This window comes from Colobus angolensis, unplaced genomic scaffold (genome assembly GCF_000951035.1).
Source record: "Colobus angolensis palliatus isolate OR3802 unplaced genomic scaffold, Cang.pa_1.0 Scaffold439, whole genome shotgun sequence".
In the NCBI taxonomy this organism is placed as follows: Eukaryota; Metazoa; Chordata; class Mammalia; order Primates; family Cercopithecidae; genus Colobus; species Colobus angolensis.
In genome coordinates, this window is record NW_012117810.1 from 340,526 (window position 1) to 361,772 (window position 21,247).

A 21,247-nucleotide genomic window follows, 5' to 3' on the forward strand; every position below is an offset into this window, starting at 1 on the left:
TATAATAAAAAAAAAAAAAAAAAAAAAAAAAAATCCAGGACCAGACGGATTCACAGTCGAATTTGCCAGAGGTACAAAGAAGATCTGGTGGGAGTTATACCTGATATAAATGATGAATTGATGTGTGCTGACGAGTTGATGGGTGCAGCACACCAACATGGCACAAGTATACATATGTAGCAAACCTGCACGCTATGCACATGTACCCTAGAACTTAAAGTATAATAATAAAAAAAAAAAAATAAGAAAGTTATGCAATGTATGACAACATAGATGAACCTTGAGGACATTACGCCAAGCAAAATAAGCCAATTATAGAAAGACACATGCTACATGATTCCACCTATATGAGGTAGACAAATTTATAAAATCAAAGAATGAAATGCTAATTACCAGAGGCTGAGAAAAAAATTGAAGTTTTGCTAATCATAAGGCATAATATATTTTTAGTAGAGAAAGGGTTTCACCATAAACGGGATATTGACATTGTCAAGCAAGATGAAAACGCTTGAGAACGTTTCTATACAGCCTACAACATTGTACCTATGGTCAACAATAATATGTTATAAATGTATAAATGTATTAAGAGAGTAGATCTAATGTTCAGTGTTCTTGTCACAATAAAGCATTTCAAAATGAACAAACTAACAATTCAATTAGAAAGTGGACAAAGAGACATTTCATTGAAGAAAATATACAGATTTCAAATAAACACATGACGAACATGTAAAACATCATTATCCATTAAGGAAATGCACATACAAACTACAACGAGATATCATTATATATCTATTTGAATGGCTAAAATAAAAGCAGTGACAACACAGAATGCCAGCAGGGATATAGAGGAACTACATCATTTATGCATTGTTGTTAAGAGAGTAAAATGTTATAGCCATACAAACAGGAAAGCAACTTGGCTTTTTTTTTTTTTGGTCCAAAACTAAATAGGCAGTTACCATATGGTTCAGTGATTGGGGTTCTGTACATTTATCCCAGAGAAATAGACTTATGTTTGCATTAAAATTTGTGCATGAATATTTATAGTGGCTTTTCTCACAGTCATCAAAAAGTAGAAACAGTTCAGACACCCCTCATCAGGTGAGTGGTTCAACTGTGATATACTTTTACCATGACACTGCTCAGCAATAAGAAGGAATGAACTATTGCTATACACAATAACCAAAATTAATCACCAGAGTATGGTGCTGAGTGAAAAGGTCGATCTTCAAAAGTTACATCATACTATGTGAGTTCATTTGTATAGCAGCATGGAAATGACAAACTTACAGAAATGTAGAACAGACTCTTGGTTGCCACAGTTTAAAGAGGCAGGAAGAGGAGGTGGCTATAAAAAAGCAACATCAGCTATCCTTGTAATGATGGTAACCTTCTGAATCTTAACCGAATCTTGACAATGCCAATATCCCATTTATGATATACTGCTTTTCTGGATGTTTCCATTAGAGAAAACTTGGTAAAGGACACAAGATTCTGTTGGTATTATTTCTTATAACTGCATGTGAATCTATAATTCTCAAACTAAAAAGTTCTGTTTTAATGCCTGTAATCCTAGCACTTTGGGAGGCCAAGGTGGGTGAATCACGAGGTCAGGAGATCGAAACCATCCTGGATAACATGGTGAAACCCCTTCTCTAATAAAAATACAAAAAAATTAGCCTGGCATGGTGACAGGCACCTGTAGTCCCAGCTACTTGGGAGGCTGAGGCAGGAGAATGGCGTGAACCCAGGAGGCAGAGCTTGCAGTGAACTGAGATTGCACCACTGCACTCCAGGCTGGAAGACAGAGCAAGACTCCATCTCAAAAACAAAACAAAATGAAACAAACAAAAAAAAGTTCTGTTTTAAAGAAAGGGAAGCCTTTGAAAGCATTTGATAGGAAGCCTTAAAATGCTTGAATGTGTGCAGTGGGGTGCACACACATGATCCAAAAGACTTACAAATAAGAGGAGCTGATAATTTGAATTACATGTTGTATAGGTTTAAGCTATCTTTTGCAAATCTAAGCCTTTCCTTATGTCATCACATTAAAGTGAATTAATCTCTACAAAGAGTTCTTGGTAAATTCCCAATTTTTAGGGTTACTAGGCATAGTTTCCAAACTCCTAATACATTATTGTTTGTAATCACTCTCAAAAGTTGTCAAAATTTACATTAACTCAAGATCACACTGATTACTTGTTCATTTCTTTATAGAGAAACCCAATCCTGCATTTAAAAGGATGTCTATAAATTGTGGAACTATTTTGTCCAGTAAGACCTTCTTCCTAAAATTATATTTTGTTGAAACTGCAGCCAATGTCCAGACATAAGAAGATATTTTTCCAAATCAATTTAACATGAAAATTTAAGGGACTCCTTACAAAAACTATAATCTATAAGGAATCTGACTTGTAAGGAAAGGTCTTTAACCATTATTTCTTTGACTTATAGACAGATCATAGATTATGGAATTAAGATTTGAGTTCTGCCTTCACACCTGATTGATTCCTTAATCTTGGGCAAGTCACCTACATGCTTGGACTTTAATTTTTCGTATTTAATACTGTTGGGATTATTCATATTTCCTTCATCTTCTTTCACCAGAAAAATGTCCTAATATTACAGGTAAAAACACTGACTATCCAAGAAAATAACCAAATTGAAGAGAAGAAAATTGATTCATTCTTTCTGTTCCTCACCTGAGTAGCAGCTAATGTATCTCCAGAATCTCCTCGGACAGCCATAGCATTCTTTTCATTGATCCAAGCTTCCTCTTCCTCAGCATTCTGCATGAATTGCAAGTATTCAAGGGATTCTTCCAACTGAAGTCCTCTATAACAAGGTGACAAGCCCCAGTGAGGATAAGAACAAACTGGTAAGCAGTGGGAGTACAGGGGGGTGGCACAATCTCATTCAGGCAGACCAGCTTATTCTCACAAGGTAGCCACAGTTGAACTGGGCCTCAACACAATATGATATGTGCCTACTAGTTAGTGGTGAAGATCTGCTGTGAAATGGAGGAGACTCCTTCCCTAGAAGTTCATTTTGTGGCACCTTCTACTGTCTAAGAAACTTTGTTGGAGGGAGGAAACCCCCCTAGCCAAAAAAGGGAAATGATGACTTCAGTGTTGGAGAATATCAGCAGCGACACAATGTCTCTTTCTACTCTGAGCACTGCCTTCTTTCGTATATGATGAAGGCGCCACAAAGTGCCAGAATCTCCCTTTTAGCCCTCCAGGAAAAATGGAATTACAGACAGAAATTGTTATATTTGGCTGTATGTGTGATGTGGTTTGACTCCGTTTCGCCACCCAAATCTCATCTTGAACTGTAATCCCTATGTGTCAGTGGAGGGGCCTGGTGGGAGGTGATTGGATCATGGGGACAGATTTCCTCCTTGCAGTTTTCACGATAGCGAGTGAGTTCTTGCAAGATCTGATGTTTTAAAAGTGTTTAGCACTCCCCGCGCCCACGCATGCTCCCTACTCTGCCTTGGTAGGATGTACGTCTTTCCACTTTGCCTTTTGCCATGACTGTAAGTTTCCCAAGGCCTCCCAATCATGCTTCCTGTACAGTCTATGAAACTGTGAGTGGATTAAACCTCTTTTCTTCATAAATTGCCCAGTCTCAGGTAGTTCTTTACATCAATGTGAGAATGGACTAATACATTGTGTATGTGGTTCAAATTGGCTATATGGCTATAGGGGAAAATAATTCTTCATCCTTACATTACTAAGGGCTGCATATAGTATGAAAACTGGGAGATAAAGCAAAACAGATGTGTGGCTAGTAACCTGATATGAAGGATAACACATGTAGGAAAACAATAGTAAAAGACGGCTGCATGTAAATGCAGAAGGAGAGGTAGATTTAGAACAGAGGCAGTGATCATATTGCCTGGGGTATATGGAGGAAAGTTTTGTGGTAGACTTGGCATTTGAGAAAGGACTTAAGGAGATAGATGGGTAGTTGGGGAGAGCAGACAACGCTGAGCAGGCACGTAAGTATCCTCCCAACATCCAAAATCCAGGAAGCGAACTGGGCCTTCTATATCCCACTCACCGGGCCTTGGCCAACTCTTTGAGTTTCTCCCAATGTTCAACAAACTGAGCCAGCCGCAACTGGATCTCCTCTTGCCCCACAGCAGCCTTGTCTTTCAGCTTCTCTGCCATATCCAGCACATTCTGAAGAATAACTCCGATTCATGTTCCATTACCTCACAATCTCTCCCCATTTAGCCATAGTCCCTTATCAAAGTATCTAGCCCATCCTACCCTCCAGATTATTTATAAACTCCACGGGACTTTGTGAGGGTCCTGAAAGTCCAGGGAGAATGATGAAAACTGCAACAAGATTTACTATGCTAAACGTTCCCAAGTATTTTGGCAAATATATCAATACTTGCACTAGGCTACTCTCCATAATCTGCTTTTTGGTCTATTCATGGTCACAGAGTGATCCTGCTGCCAAGTCAGACCCAGAGTTGCCTTCTTCTCGGTTGGCTCAAGTATAGTTTTCCCAGATGTCCCAATCTGCTCCCAACTGTCAATCACTCCCCAGGAGTGTTAGAAGTGTTCCTTCCAGGGAAGAGCATGGGTTCTTGTTCAGAACTCTTCTACTTATAGGAGACTAAATGTGGAAGAGAAAAGAATATTTGTAAACTCTTTGACTAATTCTCTCTGACCTTGACATCCTACTTTCACATTTTATAGCACCCTCTTATTTATCTGTAACATGACAGGTTGCTATAAGATGATTTCTATATTTTCAGGTCTGGTATTCTATTCCTACCTGGATGGCAGGCTCATGTGCCACCAGCTCCCCCTCTAGGCGTCTGTGCTTCTTCAGCAAGTTCTGTACACCCTGAAGATCTCTCCCATAGTCCTGGGAGCTCACTCGTAACAACTTCTCCCTAAAATCAAGGAAGGAAACAGAAAGGTTGGAGTCTAGACATCCAAGGTCATCCTACAGCAATAGCTTTCTAAGAGTGTGTGTGACTGGTGGTGAGGGTGGTTGTAAATTCTGTAATACCTTGTTGCCAATGACTGAAAATATAATTAGTGGAAGAGGCTTGCAGCAAAACTTCTGACTTAGCCAATACAAATTAAAGTAACTTACTGATCTCCACCATAGGCACAACTGTAACAACCTTTCCATTAGTCTCTTTGCCTGTCCACCTGTGTATTCTCTGTTGTTTGTTCAAGAATATACATTAATGTTTCCTATTTCAGAAAAACATGAAAGTTATAAATGACCTCCATGGATTTTGTTATTTTCATTTATTAATGTCAATAATAAATTCAGCTAGAATGGTATAAAGAGCTGATTTCATAGGAGTCATGGCAGTTGGGATGCTTCCAAGTATAAAATGTTTGAGCGTCACCATGAAGCACAGTCGAAGACTACATGGACAAGATTATTCTATCTTATGATCTTATCCAAAAACGATTTGAAAACACGTTGTTTGTTGCCCTATGCACTGTGCTTCCCTCTAATTTATTGATTACTCATAAGAATTAGCAGCTTTGTAGAAGAGAAGCATGATGAGGCAGGTTAAATTGGAAGTAGGCAAAATATTGTGATTTGCTAAGATTTTCCCATCATATTTTACAACAAAAATAGGATGAGTAATGAAATCATGGCAGATACTTTGTAATATTCTCTTTTGGGTGTCCAACTCAGCATCATATAAGATGTACTGGATATAGAATGACAAGGATCTGATCAGCTGTGTAAATGCCCAGGTGTCTCTCTGAGTATTGTACAGCATTCTATGAACTACAGAGCAAATGCAGATGGCTTCTTAGTTTTGTTCCTGTCAAGTATGTTAACTGCTCCTCACTTCCTCCACACCTGTCATTCTCTGGCTTGCATCCAGTAGGGGAATTTGGGAAAAATAAAACCAATGTTAACTGTAAGCTGAGGCAAACATGAAGTAATACTATCTTCAAGAAACAATTACACATTTCATTTCAGCATAAATTGGAACAAGTTTGGTGGATTATCTACTTGTTTCGATTATCCACACATTTTGAGCTGGTGGCACATACTCTATCCAGGATTCTTCATCATCTAGATCCTGGAAGAACTGGAACAAGGCATAGGCCTCTTTCAGTTTTTCATGGTGTGCAGCTGCCAAGTCTTGGACATTCAGGAAACGCTTGTTGACACTATCTTTTTTCTCTGTAATCTGATCAACGTTGAAAGTCCCGCTGGAGAGCAAATCTTCAGCCAATGTATTCAGGTCCTTGAGTGCATCCTAGAAAGTCTCAGGATACTCAGTGAATAGTATAGTACAGGCATTACTCAGATCCCACAATTTAACAATAGCTGGTCTGGCTCAAAGATTGGGCCAAATGGATAGCTTTTAAAGATATGGAATTTGATTATGTGTTATACATGTTAGCATATGTTCAGGTTGGAGAAGGGCCATATGTGAGAGCAATAGAGTTAGCATTACTACATTACTCAAACTGTATATTTAGCCTGTGTCCTGTTTCTCCTTCTGATGTTTTCAGTATTTGCCTTCTCTCCCCAACTAAAAAAGAAAATCGGCTGTGTGCGTGGCTCATGCCTGTAATCCCAGCACTTTGGGAGGCCAAGACAGGTGGATCAAGAGGTCAGGAGTTCAAGACCAGCATGGCCAACATGGTGAAACCCCGTCCCTACTAAAAATACAAAAATTAGCTGAGCATGCTGGCGCATGCCTGTAATCCCTGCTACTCGGGAGGCTGAGGCAGGAGAATTGCTTGAACTGGTACCAAAAAAAAAAAAAAAGGAAAATCTTGGCAGGCAATCATTTGTTCCCATACAAGACTGTCTTATACTGACTTTGACAGCCACAGATTGATTGATTTGACAGTACCAACTTTGGCAGCCACAGATTGATTGATTCAATATTCAGCTGGAGCTACTCTATGGGCAACATTCTTAGCTGCCCATTGAACACACCTACCTCTTCTGTGTCTCCTCCTATTCTAACCCAGCCCCCTAGTGATGTCATAGGAGACATCACCAAGTCCAAAGGCCTTTGACCTCCTTCCTTTTCTGTATCTGTATTATCAAGTAAAACCGATAATTATAAAATTCTTCAGTATAAAATTAACAACTGTCAGTATTTTTATCACTGCTCTCAGGACAAATTTTTGGTTGCTGTTAGGATGCAACTGGAATCCTTGACAGGATTTCCAGAGTGTATGTGTAGTTCAACTTCATTTCACATGCCCCCGTCTGATTTTTTGTTTGTAATTCTATAAACTTCCACTTTCTTTTGAAGACCAGATCAAATATATAGCTGGAAAGATAATTGGCTTATATGTATGCATCAGTAAAAGATAAAAAAGATAGTTTTTAGCGTCCACTTTCTGGAATCTTAGAGTCTATAGTTTAGTGATAATTGATTATCAGTGACAGTTTTAATGGCTTCACAGCCCATTAATTTTACCTAGTTAAAATGACTGCTGGTTGAGAACACTAAGAACAATTTTGCAAGGCTGTGTTTTCAAATGGTCTCCTAAGATGGGATGGAGAAAAGCCAGAAATATTTCTATTCTGCCCAGAGGAATGGTATGCCAGCACTACTTACCTCTCGAGCCAACATCTCTGTCTCCAGTAGCTGATGCTTCTTGAGTAGGTTTCCTGCTGAAGCCAAGTCCCTGGCCTGATCTTTCATGGCCAGCAATGTCTCTGCCTGGAAATAGAGAAATAAGCAATAAAGCTGCCAGGTGAAACTGCCTTTAAGGAAAATAAGATCAGCAGCTATGTCTCCAAACTTTTCCCAGGAAAGGTCAAGGAAATTGCTCATGTAGATATTCATTTGTCTGACAAGTATGTGTTAAACTCTTTTGCCTCTACTGTTTCCAGGTGCAATTACCTCTGAGAGCCAGAACTCAAAGTCCTGGATGCTTGTGTTGAACCTCTGTTGACGACTGGCCTCATTGAGCTTCTGCCCTTTGTCATTTGTTTTCTCAAGTAGATAATCCCAATGTTCCTTCAGCTGTTCCAGTTGCTCCTAACCCAAGGACAGTGAGGAGTCATTACAATCTTTAGGATCCTGGGCCTTGTGACTACTTGAGAGAATAATGTAGGAAGGTTGTGAAGGCAGGAACTAGCCAAAATTTGCTGATACTTGAATATCATACATTTCAAACCAGTTATACTTAATCTGGGAAAACAATAGGAGTTGTGGGATAAAACAGAAAGTTCAAAAAAAGGGTCCTGTGTTGAGTAAAGAGACTGACACACAAATGCCAAAAATCTATTAACAGAAGGGATAGAAAATGTAAAACAAGCATGATAAGACTTTGGAATTAAGCCTAGAGCTTTCTTAGAGTTCCAGGTATGAGTATGATAGGAGTGACAAGGTCTGGGCATCACTCCTTTTCTCCTTCTTTGTGCAACAATCAGAGGGAAGATTGTTCTTCTGTGATATGGTCACAGAACATATTTTGTATCTCTACTCATGGAACATTGAAAGAGTAAATGATTCCTCCTCATGTGCCTTTATAGCCCAAAACTCATCCTGAGCTTTACCTTCATGGCCTCTTCATCGCAATCACACGTGCTACGCTCAATCAGGGAGCGCCCCAGGTTGATGGTGGCATCCACCTGGTCAGCTCGGCCATAGACTTCATTTGCAAAGGCCTGGTGCTTCAGGTATTTCCTCTGAAGGGAAACGAACAGAAATTATATTATATTTTTATTTATGGAGACAAGATAAGGTAAATGATATTTAAAAGGAAGGGCTAATATTTCTATCACAACTGAGGTGATGGTGACTTCTGAGGAACCTGCTCCAAATCAGACTCTGAAGTCTCTGAGAGCAGGCATGGTAACCTAAACAGTCAGAAAGGGTGATGACTATCCAACCAAAAAGCTCAGAATGGTGAAATTTTCCAAGATTCCTATTTTGAACTTGCCTGAATGTTAGTGGGGTCTTTGTAGGATTCATCACAGGCTGTGGGCAGCATCTCACTGATCCATTCTTCTAGCTCCTCAAGATCACGGTAGAATTGTTTTAGGTCGGCTTGGTCTCCAAGCTTTGTCTGCTCAGCAGTCAGTTGCGCTTTGAGAGCCTTCCATCTAGAGGATGGAGCCAAATCACTCTATGCCCTCCTCCACCCTTCCCATGCTCTGATTCCATATCCATAAATCTTCCCGTTTGCCAACATGCCTCTTTTCTTCTCACACAGTCTTATTATTTTCAGATATAAAATGCAGTGGTAAAGCCAGTTAATTTCTAAGGTATCTTTCATGTTTTTCATCCCATAAATCTAAGTCAGAAAGTCTGCATAGGTGTCAAGATAGTTTTAGGCACCTAGAAATGACAGGAAGTCAGAGTATTCCCCCATCTCAGTGCTAGCAAAGAGGTCAGTTTGCTACATCTTCCTGTAGTACATAAAACAATCACTCAGGCCTGACCTGTCTAGTACACGTTGGAGCCGAGTAGCAATCTCTTCTCTGGCATAGTGTTCATCAGCAATGAGGCGCTCAGCAAAATGTTCTAGGTCAGTGATCTTCCCTTCCTAAAAAGGAAAAGGAAAGAGCCCAGATGCCTGGAGATTAGGCCCTTGGTGCAATCCCAGACTCCCTCCTAGAAAAGAATAAAGGTATTATCCTTTGTGGATTCAGAAGATATACTCAGGGTCAAACAATAAATGCCTTACAGGGAAGTGGGTTTCAACTTAACAGGTGGAGAAACATCTAATAATGGGCTACTTGTGTGGTACTGAGTTCCCTAAAGAACAGACACTTCTCATGACCATTGTAGAGGGTGGATCCTGTATTGAGTGAGACGCTGAAATACTATATAAAGTCATTTTCAATCCTAAAAGTCAGAGTTTAGAATGCTGGATTTAAAGTAAGAGAGTCCACTTGCTGCATGTGACTTGGGTGAAACAATGTCAAGTGTCAGGCTACCCTGCCTGTCTCAGTTTTTCTGTAAGAAGCAAACAGGAATCAGGGCAGGGCATGGTGGCTCACACCTGTAATCCTGGCAGTTTGGGAGGCCGAGGTGTGTAGATCACTTGAGGTCAGGAGTTTGAGACCAGCCTGGCTAACATGGTGAAACCCTGTCTCTGCTAAAAGTACAAAAATTAGCTGAGCATGGTGGTGGGTGTCTGTAATCCCAGCTATTCAGGAGGCTGAGGCAGGAGAATCACTTGAACCCGGGAGGCAGAGGTTGCAGTCAGCCAAGATCGCACCACTGCACTCCATCCTGGGTGACAGAATGAGACTCCATCTCAAAAAAAAAAAATGCAAATCAAAATGTTTGTAAATTATAAAACCAGACAAATGTATAGGATTTCTGTTATTACTACTATGGATTATTATATTAACTCCTTTACTAGTCATTATTACCTGGGCAGTGATTGCTTTGTGCAAATCATCCTGTTTCTTCTTCAAGGCCTCCAGACTGCTTAAGGAATCTTTGTCATCTGACCTCAGGGCATTCTCACGTGCCACCATCCAGCTCTCAGCTTGATCACAGTTCCCTTGGAACATCTACGAGGAATTAAATGAGAGGGGTATGGTGTCGTCCAGGTGGTGTGAAGGAAATGATGTTACACCTTTCATGATCGTGACACAAAGGGTTTTGCAAGGAGTACTTAGCATCTTCCAAGACACACTCATGTGACAAATCTTAGCTGTACTGGAACTTTTCCTCTTTCCCAAACATACACTTTATGTTTATGTATAAGCTACCTCCAATTTCTGGGGTGCTGTTTCCTAGTTCTTAAACCTTGTTAATACTGTCTGATCATTTCCTTAAGACTCTGTGAAATGTTATCCTTCAGGGTAGCCTGTGACACAACCGCTCATTTCCCCCAAAAGCTTTAATCACTTCTTGTTCTTTAGCCTCAAAGCACTCAAATGTTTTGTTTTATTAATAATCATCTCACCACACTAGTAAAATCTGTCTATATGTCTAATTTCACTATTTAAGAAGTGGGAAACTATCTTACTAATCTTTGTGGCACTCCGAGCCTCCACAGGATAGAATCTCAACAAAAATCAGACAACCAATTCTTCAATCAATCAATAAATGATAATCAACCCACCTCATGTTCAGGACTGATCACCATTTTGTTCGACTCTTCTAACAGGAAAGAGTGGAGAATATGACAATGATCGGTATAGAAAGCATAGTACAATGCTAGGTATTTAAGAGATGAGCTCCCTTTGTGTTTATAATGTGGAAAGTCTAGTGAACTGAGCCTGTAATGACCATATAAAATTGCATAGAAGAAAAGACTACTGAACCTGCTTAACAATTGGGAAATCTGCTGTACCTGCAACTCCAGGCACTGGTCTAGGATCTTCTTGCGTTGTTCCCAAGCCTTCTCCAAATCATCTCTCTCTAGCCTGACAGCTTGAAGCTTTTTTTCAATTTCAGGGCTAGCATGGTGCCCACTGTCTATAAGTTCTGCACCGAAGTCCTCTAAGGCCTGGAAGGTGGGAGCCTCTGCCTCCATGTCAGCACGGTGCTCCTGTGGGCAAAAGGGGGAAGAAATCAGTGAGGCCAACTCCGTTGGAAATTTTAAAATTAGTAGAGGTTTCAGGTGAAGTGATCAGTGGCTATGGCTTTTGTAGTTATACCTGATGTTTCTCCAGCAAGATCTCTATGCCAGTTAAGTCTTCGGCCAGCTCCTGTGATGATACCATGCCGCCAATGCTGCTGATCCAATTCTGGAGATCCCTAGATAAACAGACACATTGGAATCGACAAGAAAACCTTGCAACTTGCTACAGTGCTGTTTGTCCTACAGCTTTCCATTCTCCAGAAAACATTTCCAGAATAATATTTTTTATCTGGCTTTATATGCTTCACAGATCTTAGGTTTGCTGTTTTTATTATATCACTTAATGATAACAATCCCTTGTATGTGAAAGCCTCTTCACTTTTATTACCTTTATCAATTCTTGCAGTAATCCTGCAGAGATTCTGGGAATTTTTTGTTTTCATTATGGAGATAAAGAAGTCAGCTTAGAAAAGATAATTAATTTGCCCATGTGAAGCAGACTGCCCACTAAAAGCAGACCTCTTCAATAGAACCCAGACCTCTGGAATCCTGGACTGTTACATATTTCATTACTTCTGTTGGTTACTGTTCCTTTTAAGTGGTTTCTAGGGTTTGAAGATACATCTTATTATAGAGTCTCAAAGAAATCATGTCTTTCCTCTTACTTTTATTCTCAAGAAAATCTAGCACGTATTTTGGCCAACATACACATACACACACAGGCCTCCACACTGTTGATTAAATCAAGGCCTATTTCCCTACCCTTTTAGTAGTCAGGAAGTTAGACAAGCAAAACTAAGGTCTATCTCCTTAAAAGGCAAATTTTAACCATGCATTAACTTTAAAGCATATATAATGGATAAATTAAGCATCTCATAAAGAACGTCATTACTCTTGCTTGCTCAACAGGAACCCTTAGCTCTAGGAAAAGAGAGGTCTCTTCTTTTGTAAATTCATTTGTTCAAGCAACTAAATTTTATTGGGTGCCTACTAAGTACCAAACATTTGTGAAAAAGTCATATCTGTGCCTTCTAGGAATTCACACTTTAGGTTAAGAACGAAAAACAAAAACAAAAACAAAAAACAGATCATAGGCACTAATAGCAATTAAAAAACAAAACTGAAAGCAAAAGTGTCATGTGGGGTAAAAGAAGATATTAATGTTGCTCAGGGGCTGGAAACACTACTGTGAAATACTGAGGAGTACAGCTTCACAAAGGGAAGGAAGCACCATTGGAATGGGTGTGAGTGCTATGTATTTAAACTCTGTCAAAAACTATAGCTTTCCAGTGCTGAACTGAGGAGGGGATTTCCAAGAGGAACTACAGTCATTTGCCAAAATTTGCCTCCTTTTTTCTTGAAAAGCATTGCACTGAGCACTACAGCTTCCTGGACCCTCAACTCTAATGCTCCTCCCAGCGAACTGATGTGATGGAGCCGAACATGGGAACTGTTCCACAAACTATATGTTTGTGAGGTGAATTTTGGATTGTGATAATGTCTAGACTTCAGTAAGATATTCACAATTCTCTGGAATTTGGTCCCAGTAGTTTTAAGTTTATCTCTTACTACTTCTCCTACCACCCAAACATGTTCTTATTCTTATTCTTCTTTTCTTATGATTATGTCTTTGTTTGCACATTTCAGTCTACATGATTTGTTTTCTATTCTGTTAAAATTTTGATTGATAAGCTATAATAAAATGTTATGTTATCTGCAGTGCATCATCTCTTCTACCCAACTCTGAATTCCCACTGCTGTTTGTTATAACGTGTGTTTTGGGCTTCATTACGTTCTATCATAGTTATTTGTATTCAACAGAATACTGAATACAGTAGAAGACTGAATACTACTCTCTCCTCAGTAGAACAAAACTCTAAAACCCCACAACATAGTACTTTATATATAGTATACATTTACAGAAGCTTACTGAATTGGCCTAGATGGCTTCAGATTCTTTCAAACTTTGTATTTTATTGCTTCAAGTTTCAAACCTGAAATTTTTACACCTTGCAAGAGGTAAGACTTGAACGTAGTGGTGCCCTCCAAACTCAGCAGTAAACAGCATCTGCACCCAAACCACTCCTAGACAGTCTACTTAGAGGCCAGACATGGACATTACCCACCCCACTCTACCTGGCCTTGCTGAGGAACAGGTAGAATTTCTGGGCCTCATTTAGGCTCTCCTTACGATCCTTTGTGCGCCCCTGCAGGTCTTCCCAGGCCTCATTCAACTCCATTTTCTGTCTCTGCAGGTCCTCAGTGGCATCCGGATGGGACTCACTGAGCCGCTCTGCTGTCTCCCCCAATATGGTCACCTGGGGAGGTACAATAGCTCTGATAATCAGCCTAGAGACACACCTGAATCTTAGCAAAAGGAGACTCCTAGGTCCCAGTATTCAGCTTCTCAAATAGACATCAGTGATGTACAAGTATGTCTTAATACTTTATAAAATAATATCAACTTTTTAGTCCACATAACTCCCTAAGGTAGTTACAATTGGCATTACCATACTTCTTTTTAAAAATAAGAGGGTTGTGGGGGAAGAGTGGTTAAGTGACTCTGCTGGTTAGTGGCAACCTCAATTAGGAAACCCAAGGGTCTTGATTCTTCATGCGAGGAGCTTCTTTTTGTTCTGCATGATAATGCCAAGCCTCTGAGTATATCTGTCAAGCTCCAGAGTACACTTTTGGGTTGAAACAGAATTAAACAACTCATTCAATTCCTTTCTAAGAAAAACATGCACCATGCTCAGGCATTGGCCTGATCATCCTGGATATGGACATTTGCTATTTCTCCTGAGCTACTTACCTCCACCTAGCTGCCACAAGATCTGGTCACTTGCAACCTATCAAAGAGGCAAGGGGATATAGGGTGCTCACTCAGACAGCAAGAGTTGAACAAGCTTTTCCCCATGTTAATGGTCATGGGGCATACCCTTTTCATGGTCTTGCCTTAGGGACAGTGTACAAAAACAAATATGAAACAAAGAGAAATATAAGAATAAGAGACTGAGAAAGAGAACCAAAGAAGAGGGCATTCGTATAGGGCTAAATATAAAGTGGAAAGTGTTGGAAAAGCTTTGAAGGACCTCTCTCACCTTATCTCCCAGGGGTACGAGGTCCCTTTCAAAGCCCTCATGCCGTCGCTGAAGAGCCTGAACACTGAACAGATCTGAGCCAGGGTCTGCAGCACTGAGGGCCTGGCACTTCTTCTCAATCTGCTCCTTTGTGTCATCTGCTTCTCTGGTATACAAGAGAGTAGAGAGTTCAAAAGTAAGGATATGTACCAGAGGCAGGCTAGTGGGGCTTACAAGAAAGTTATCATCACTACCACTCACCACCCTCACATCCCCCATCCCCTACCCCCAACCCCTACCAATTACCATCATTCTTTTTTATGTGCTAGAAACTTAGGCTCGTTTAATCTTCACAACTCCAAGAAGCATAGTTACTATTACCATTCCCATTATATAGATCAGAAAACTGAGGACTAAAGAGGATAAGTATTTTCTCAAGATTATATCACTGCTGAATGGTGGAGCCTAAGCTTGAACCAGGCCATCTGACGGCAGTCACATGCTTAACTATCATATTGCATAGCTTTCCATCTTAAGCGTTCTGAACACACAGACCTGTCTGAGTCTGTTTTTCCTTCCCTGCATCATCAAAAATACATTTATACACAATGAAGGTGTTTGGTTTCTGTTTTGTTTGTTTGTTTACTTGTTTGTATGTGTCTTTGTGTTTCTTAGTTTGAAAATCAAACAAGAAAAATGTTGAATGAGCTGTAAGTCAATGTGATGCCTGTTGTCCTCTACTATTGGCTTCTAGTTCAGAAATGTAATTACTTAAACTTCTTGTTTCAACTTCAAGTTTCTTTCTTTCTGTTTTGATTTTAAAGACAGGGGTCTCACTCTGTTGCAATAGGCTGGAGTGCAATGGCGTGTTCAAGGCCCACTGCAGCCTCAGCTTCCTGGGCTCAAGTGATCCTCCCAGCTCAGCCTCCCAAGTAGCTGGGACTGCAGGCCTGTGCCACCACGCTGGGCTAATTTTTCATTTTTTATTTTTTTGTAGAGACAATGTCTTGCTTTGTTGCTCAGGTTGGTCTACAACTCTCGGCCTAAAGCAATCCTCCTGCCTCAGCCACCCAAAGTGCTGGGATTACAGCTATGAGCCATTGCACTCAGACTAAGTTTTATTCATTTTCATGGAAACATATACAGACTACTAATTGTGTTCCAAGGCCCAAGCCCAGGCATTAGAAAATTGAAGTTGGTTGTCTGGGAGTATCCCGTTTGCAAAGTGAGAATTATACTACTAAAAAGCCTAATTTTCTATTGGCACATTATCTCCATCTCAGGAAGAAAGATTATATTAATATCTACGGTTCCACCATAGTAATAGACTTAGAAGTTTTGTGAGTGGGTTGTAAAGCAGCACTGCTTTTTAGAGTTAAAATTCTTACCTGTGAAACACCTCAACAGCATGGGCACTGCCCAGCAGCTGCCGCTGTTCATCTGCAAGCCTCTGCAAGGAACCCCAGCGGGCATTCAGTTCCTAAAAGAGGCAAAAACATCAGACTTGAGACGGAGAACTAACTCACATGGCTCAGTGGTGTCTGAAGACAAGACAAGATTTAAATCATAATTGTTCTAATGTTATTTTCTTCAGAAATTGCATAGCTTTGCTCCTTTCTTGGACAGCTTGAGCTTGGGTCTCATTTTTGCCAGTGCCTCAGAGAAAGTGATTTCTTCTGAAGCTGATGTTAGAGGGTGAAACCACCAACTCTGGAGTAGTAATCAGTGCTTGCTGTTACAAAGACGACACAATAAACTCCAAAAACATGAGTGGAAAGTGTTGCCTTGGTAGTTAGAAGTGATCACATTTCTCTAAGACAAATAATTCTGTATCCTGAATTGAATAAACCAGGTAGCCTCTTAAAGCCCTACTTTCTATAGGGGGTAAGTACATTGCTCCCCTTCGTATTTCTTCTCCCTCATATCCCATAACAACTACCATAAAAACAGGCAGAAAACTCATCCCCACTGACCTATGGCAATCCAGAGAACTAACTGAACATTTATTAATGTTCATTAGATCTTTTATGGAATCACAGATCCAGATTTGAATCAGGTCAAGAATGGCCTCTCCTCTATCTCTACTGACCTATATTCTCCTCCTTCAGCATGTTGATCAGAACCTGGGTCTTCCAGCAAATTCTCTTAATCAACCTCTTCCCACTATCATAGCTTCTTTATCTGCATTTTCTTTGCATTCATGTAATTGAGTATCTCTTGTGTGTTTGACAGTGAAAGAGAGGTGAGTATGTGTTATAATTTAAGAATTTTAGGTCAGTTCCAATGTACATATTCTAAAATTGCAATTCAAATTCAATTATATTATTGGGTGGACATGTAAGGAAAAAACTTTATGTTTAATTTGATATAGCCTGGTACAGAAGATTAAAAGGAGGTTTGGATATCATAATTTGGATATTGTGCTATCCAATATTTGCTTTTCAGATATAGAAACTGAGGTTTTTAGAAATGAAGAGACTTGTCTGAGGACAGAGTCAGACAAGAATAGAGCTATGATATAAATCTAATTTAACTAATGTCCAGTGTAATATTACCTAAACCTCCTAATACTGCCTCTTAAAGCTACATCTTAATTTCTGCTACCAATACTCTTGTCTCCTTTCCCACTCCATCCATGAAATGACAAATGTGAGGGCATGGAGGACACTCAATATATGTTAGCAAATGAGCCTGCTTTAATTAAGTTCATTTAGACAACAAAAATACAGGGACTTTTTGGGCTATTGTCTTTGTCTTTCCTATAGCCAATGCCACACTGCTGTTACCTTCTGCGTGATCTAGTGGATCTGCAGAATATAAAGTTCCATGTTGAAGTGAAATGAGGACTCCCAAAGCCCAACCTGGTAATGAGGAGGAATGGAGGGAGCCTTAGTTACCTGCCGGATTTGAGCTCCTTCTGGTGTTAGAAGTCTTTCAAATAGTAGATCATCAGCTACTTTGTTGATATCCCGTAGCTGAGGCTCATTGGTCTTCAAATCCTGAATGGGAAAATTCATCCAAAGCAGTATAAATCCCCTCATCAAGAATCTACCATACTTACCTGTCCATCTCTGCCCCTACTTGGCTAAATAGCAAAACATTGCTAACATCACTTGTAATACACACCAAGCTCCTCTCCTCCAATCCGCCACTGAGAAGAGTATCCTTAAAGATCTTGACACCTAGTGGCTATCCAAAACTTGTTAAACTATTATTTATCTGCAGTATGAAGTATAGCCATTTTTCTAGATTTCTTAAAATCTCCCCTGGGTTAAGTTATGCCATTAGAGGGATTGATACCCAAGCTGTGTAACATCCTTTTCTACCAGTACAAAGTCCAGCTTTATAGAATTTCTTTAACTGAGTCACTATCTGCCTGTATTATGAGATATTTGTAAGAAACAGCTCTAGGGAGTGCGCTCCCTCTCTCTCTCTCTCTCCCCCTCTGTGTGTGTGTGTGTGTGTGTGTGTGCTCTCTCTCCTCCCCCGCCTCGTGTGTGTGTCTGTGTGTGTGCGTGTGTGTATGTGTTAAATCCCATGTGGAAGATATCAAAAGAAAAAGAAAGAAAACAAGGAATGTACACTCACTGCTAGTTAAGATAATGGAAAAATATCTAATGGAAGAAAGAATGCTGAAAGGGTTTTAGGTAGGCAAAAAATTAGAAATCGTGTGTCAGGTCAGGTTCTTCCTTTTTCCACCCCAAACTCTGCCCCATAATTAAACTTTACACATGGTACAACAATACCTTATCCCAACCTGGGCATTGGAAACAAAGTATAGTATAGGGCAAGTTGTGAAGAATTCAGGAAGACCAGCACTCCAGGGAGGATTTTAGAGTGGCAGGCACTGAAGGCTGCAGTTAGGGTAACTAGTTTTCTCTGCATTTCCCTTCCAATTATTAACAACTACAATACCTAGAGGGAGATCTGAGCCACAGAGCTGCCAATAGCTTTGGGGAGAATATATAACCAGTGTGAAATAAATGAAAAGATCATGTAGGATAAGCTGTGGGATAAAAGGAAATGATGTCTACCTTCAAAAAGGTGTCTGGAGAAGGTTCCTGTTTCTCACCTTTTGGAACTCATCAAACTTCTTCTGCAGCTCCCAAACATCATCTAGTTCCACCCCAGTGTTTTCTGCCTTTTTCTCTTGAATCCATTCCAGCATGTCTCCTGCCTCATAGGCCAATAAAAATTCATTGTAACGTTGCAATAGACGACGTCTGCGTTCTTCTGCCCGATCCAGGAGGGAGCGGTATCTGGATGGAGAAGTGGGAAAAGTAGAATAAAAGAAGGAGAAAATACCGAAGAGTAGAGGCTGAGTGACAAACAGAGAGAAACAAGGAACAAAAATGAAAGGGAAAACAAATCAAAAGCAAAAGAACAGTAGAAGACAGGAGGAAATAAAGATAGAAGGAAAAAAGCCTTGGGGGCAAAAAGATAAACACATAGTATTGCATTTAAGAATAGTATAAATGCCAGTGACCCAATTGTATGACTGGCAGCATTCCTTCCCCATTTCATAAAAGTGACATTTTTACATGGTAACTGACAACTGGATATGAAAAACCTGGTGTAGTAAACGAAGTTCATGTAGATGTCAGGAGACTTTAACAACCTTGAAAGAATGTGGGGCAGGGAATCAGAAGAGCTCTGTGAAGTGTCTGACCTCAGGAAATTGATAGAATGATTCTGGGCTTGCCTTTCCTCAAAAAGAAACTGAAACATTTAAAGGATTCTAGGTTTACTTTCAATTCTTAAAATCTTCGAATTTTCTGTGGCATCTCGAATCTAACAGATGCAGGGTCATGAGAAGAAATGTCTTCGGCCAAAAATGTCTGGCCAAGTACTCTTCAGTTCTCCAGGCTCCAGAACTTACAGGTTCTCAATTTGCTCCTGGCGCTGGGCGATGTTGCCTGGCTCTTCTCGTCGCCTCTGTGGGAGCGTCGGGAACTCATCGTGGGCCAGTCTTCTGACATAGACAGCTGGGACAAAGCCCTGATGATCATCAGCTTCCACCTTCCACCAGTCCTGAAGGGAGAGCAGATCCCCACTCCTTCATTAATTATTGGAAAAGCAACAAATGGGAGAGACTTCAACACTAAGTCTCTTGGCCCAGGCACAGGTTAATAGCAAAGATAAGCTAACCGTGTCTAATGGGTAGCACATAATTTTCATATATGACCAAGAAATGAAATGAAGAATTGCATAGACAAGCCCCTGAAATCAAGTAATTTGATACATAATGTTAGACCCTTAACTTTGGAGAGGTTTTCAAACACCCAGGATGGCTCTTTTAATGATGGGGCACTTTGTTCATGAGGAATTTACAAAAAACACATGGATCTAGGTTCTAGCTGGACTTCTTGGCAGTGGAGCGTCTGTGTAGGGGGATATTGCACAAAAGTTTCTTCTCCCCTATTCTTCTTGCAGAGGTCTGAAAAATGTGAATTGCTCTGACATTCATATACCTGAGTGTTATTTTACTTTTTTATTTTTGAACTGTTGCTACATCTACCAAAACTCTGAGGTTAATTTCGTCAAAAAATAATGAAGAGGCCTAGACAAAGAAAAAAGGGACTACCATGCATTATTTGACAAGGAAACATCTGCCGCTCCAAAAATTTACTTGTCTTTGGAATAACTATAGCCCAAACTATTTTCTTTTCTTCTTAAGAATTTTTGTAGATTAATTAGGTATCAGAGTATTAAAAAATTACTTCAGTTTTTATGAAAAATATATTTAAAAATCTCAACCAGTATTTTATCATTGTTCTCCTAGGCAAAAGATCCAAAGAAAATCAAGTTGACAAAAGACTCATCTTTCAGTAGGCTCCATCTAACCCCAGACATTGTTATTTTATCACTAGAAATACTGGCACAGAAGACGAACAAGCAAAGAGGAAAAAAGAAAGGCACAGCTTAGCCCTTTAAATATATTACAGAATTTTCACTCATACTTTCTATATCTTTGGGCTGATTATATAACTTCAACTCTTTATGATTTTAACTGTCACACTGGGATTTTCATTCCAAAAGAAATGTGTAGGATCCTGCAAAATATCTACAGGAAAAATACTACTTAATCAGTTATAGTTATTCAAGAAATAAAATAATAAAATAAATGTTGGATGGTAAAAATTTGAATATCTGGCAAGATTGGGAGAGATGGTTCTGAAAGAGCCACTTTTTGATGGAAACATTAGAAGGAAAAGTCACCTTATTGATGGAACTGAGCAGCGTTAAGACATCACCTTTCTTCATGGTGACCTCTCGGGGGCTGCGGGCCTGGAAGTCATATAAAGCCATGACCCTTTGTTCTCCAGCAGCTCCCTCCACTGGTGCAGCCTGTTGTTGCTGAACAAAAACAGGAAGCAGGTGTCAGTCACACACTGGAAATATCGCCCTGTACAGCCTCCCAAGGGTGAGCAGTCCTTTAGGCTTCCCAGGAGAAAAGAGCCTCTGGCTGGAACCTCTTACATGGCTGCAGAGATTAAAGTATGTGGTGTGGGGAAAAGAGAGGTCAACCTGTTACTGTGTTATTATAGATAGAAGTAAGTTTAAGAGACTCCATTTGGCTCTGTATTTGAGATGCTGTTAATCTGTGACTCTACCCCCAATCTTGTCCTTACAAGAGACATC

General features: G+C 40.0%; 1 protein-coding gene across 1 annotated transcript in view; it reads right to left on the minus strand.

The window, feature by feature from the left end:
• The window catches only part of SPTA1 (spectrin, alpha, erythrocytic 1), an 80,317-nt gene that overhangs the window by 29,236 nt on the left and 29,834 nt on the right, over positions 1 to 21,247 (minus strand). The window contains exons 21-39 of the mRNA XM_011957162.1: positions 20,825 to 20,962; positions 19,485 to 19,636; positions 18,678 to 18,864; positions 17,503 to 17,604; positions 15,994 to 16,085; positions 14,627 to 14,771; positions 13,662 to 13,843; positions 11,602 to 11,701; positions 11,295 to 11,492; positions 10,363 to 10,506; positions 9,424 to 9,527; positions 8,922 to 9,084; positions 8,536 to 8,667; positions 7,877 to 8,014; positions 7,589 to 7,693; positions 6,054 to 6,262; positions 4,795 to 4,915; positions 4,066 to 4,187; positions 2,703 to 2,835 (exon numbers count right to left, since the gene is read on the minus strand). Of these exons, the coding sequence (XP_011812552.1) occupies positions 2,703 to 2,835; positions 4,066 to 4,187; positions 4,795 to 4,915; positions 6,054 to 6,262; positions 7,589 to 7,693; positions 7,877 to 8,014; positions 8,536 to 8,667; positions 8,922 to 9,084; positions 9,424 to 9,527; positions 10,363 to 10,506; positions 11,295 to 11,492; positions 11,602 to 11,701; positions 13,662 to 13,843; positions 14,627 to 14,771; positions 15,994 to 16,085; positions 17,503 to 17,604; positions 18,678 to 18,864; positions 19,485 to 19,636; positions 20,825 to 20,962 (2,667 nt within the window). The remainder of the gene's footprint in view (positions 1 to 2,702; positions 2,836 to 4,065; positions 4,188 to 4,794; positions 4,916 to 6,053; positions 6,263 to 7,588; positions 7,694 to 7,876; positions 8,015 to 8,535; positions 8,668 to 8,921; positions 9,085 to 9,423; positions 9,528 to 10,362; positions 10,507 to 11,294; positions 11,493 to 11,601; positions 11,702 to 13,661; positions 13,844 to 14,626; positions 14,772 to 15,993; positions 16,086 to 17,502; positions 17,605 to 18,677; positions 18,865 to 19,484; positions 19,637 to 20,824; positions 20,963 to 21,247) is intronic.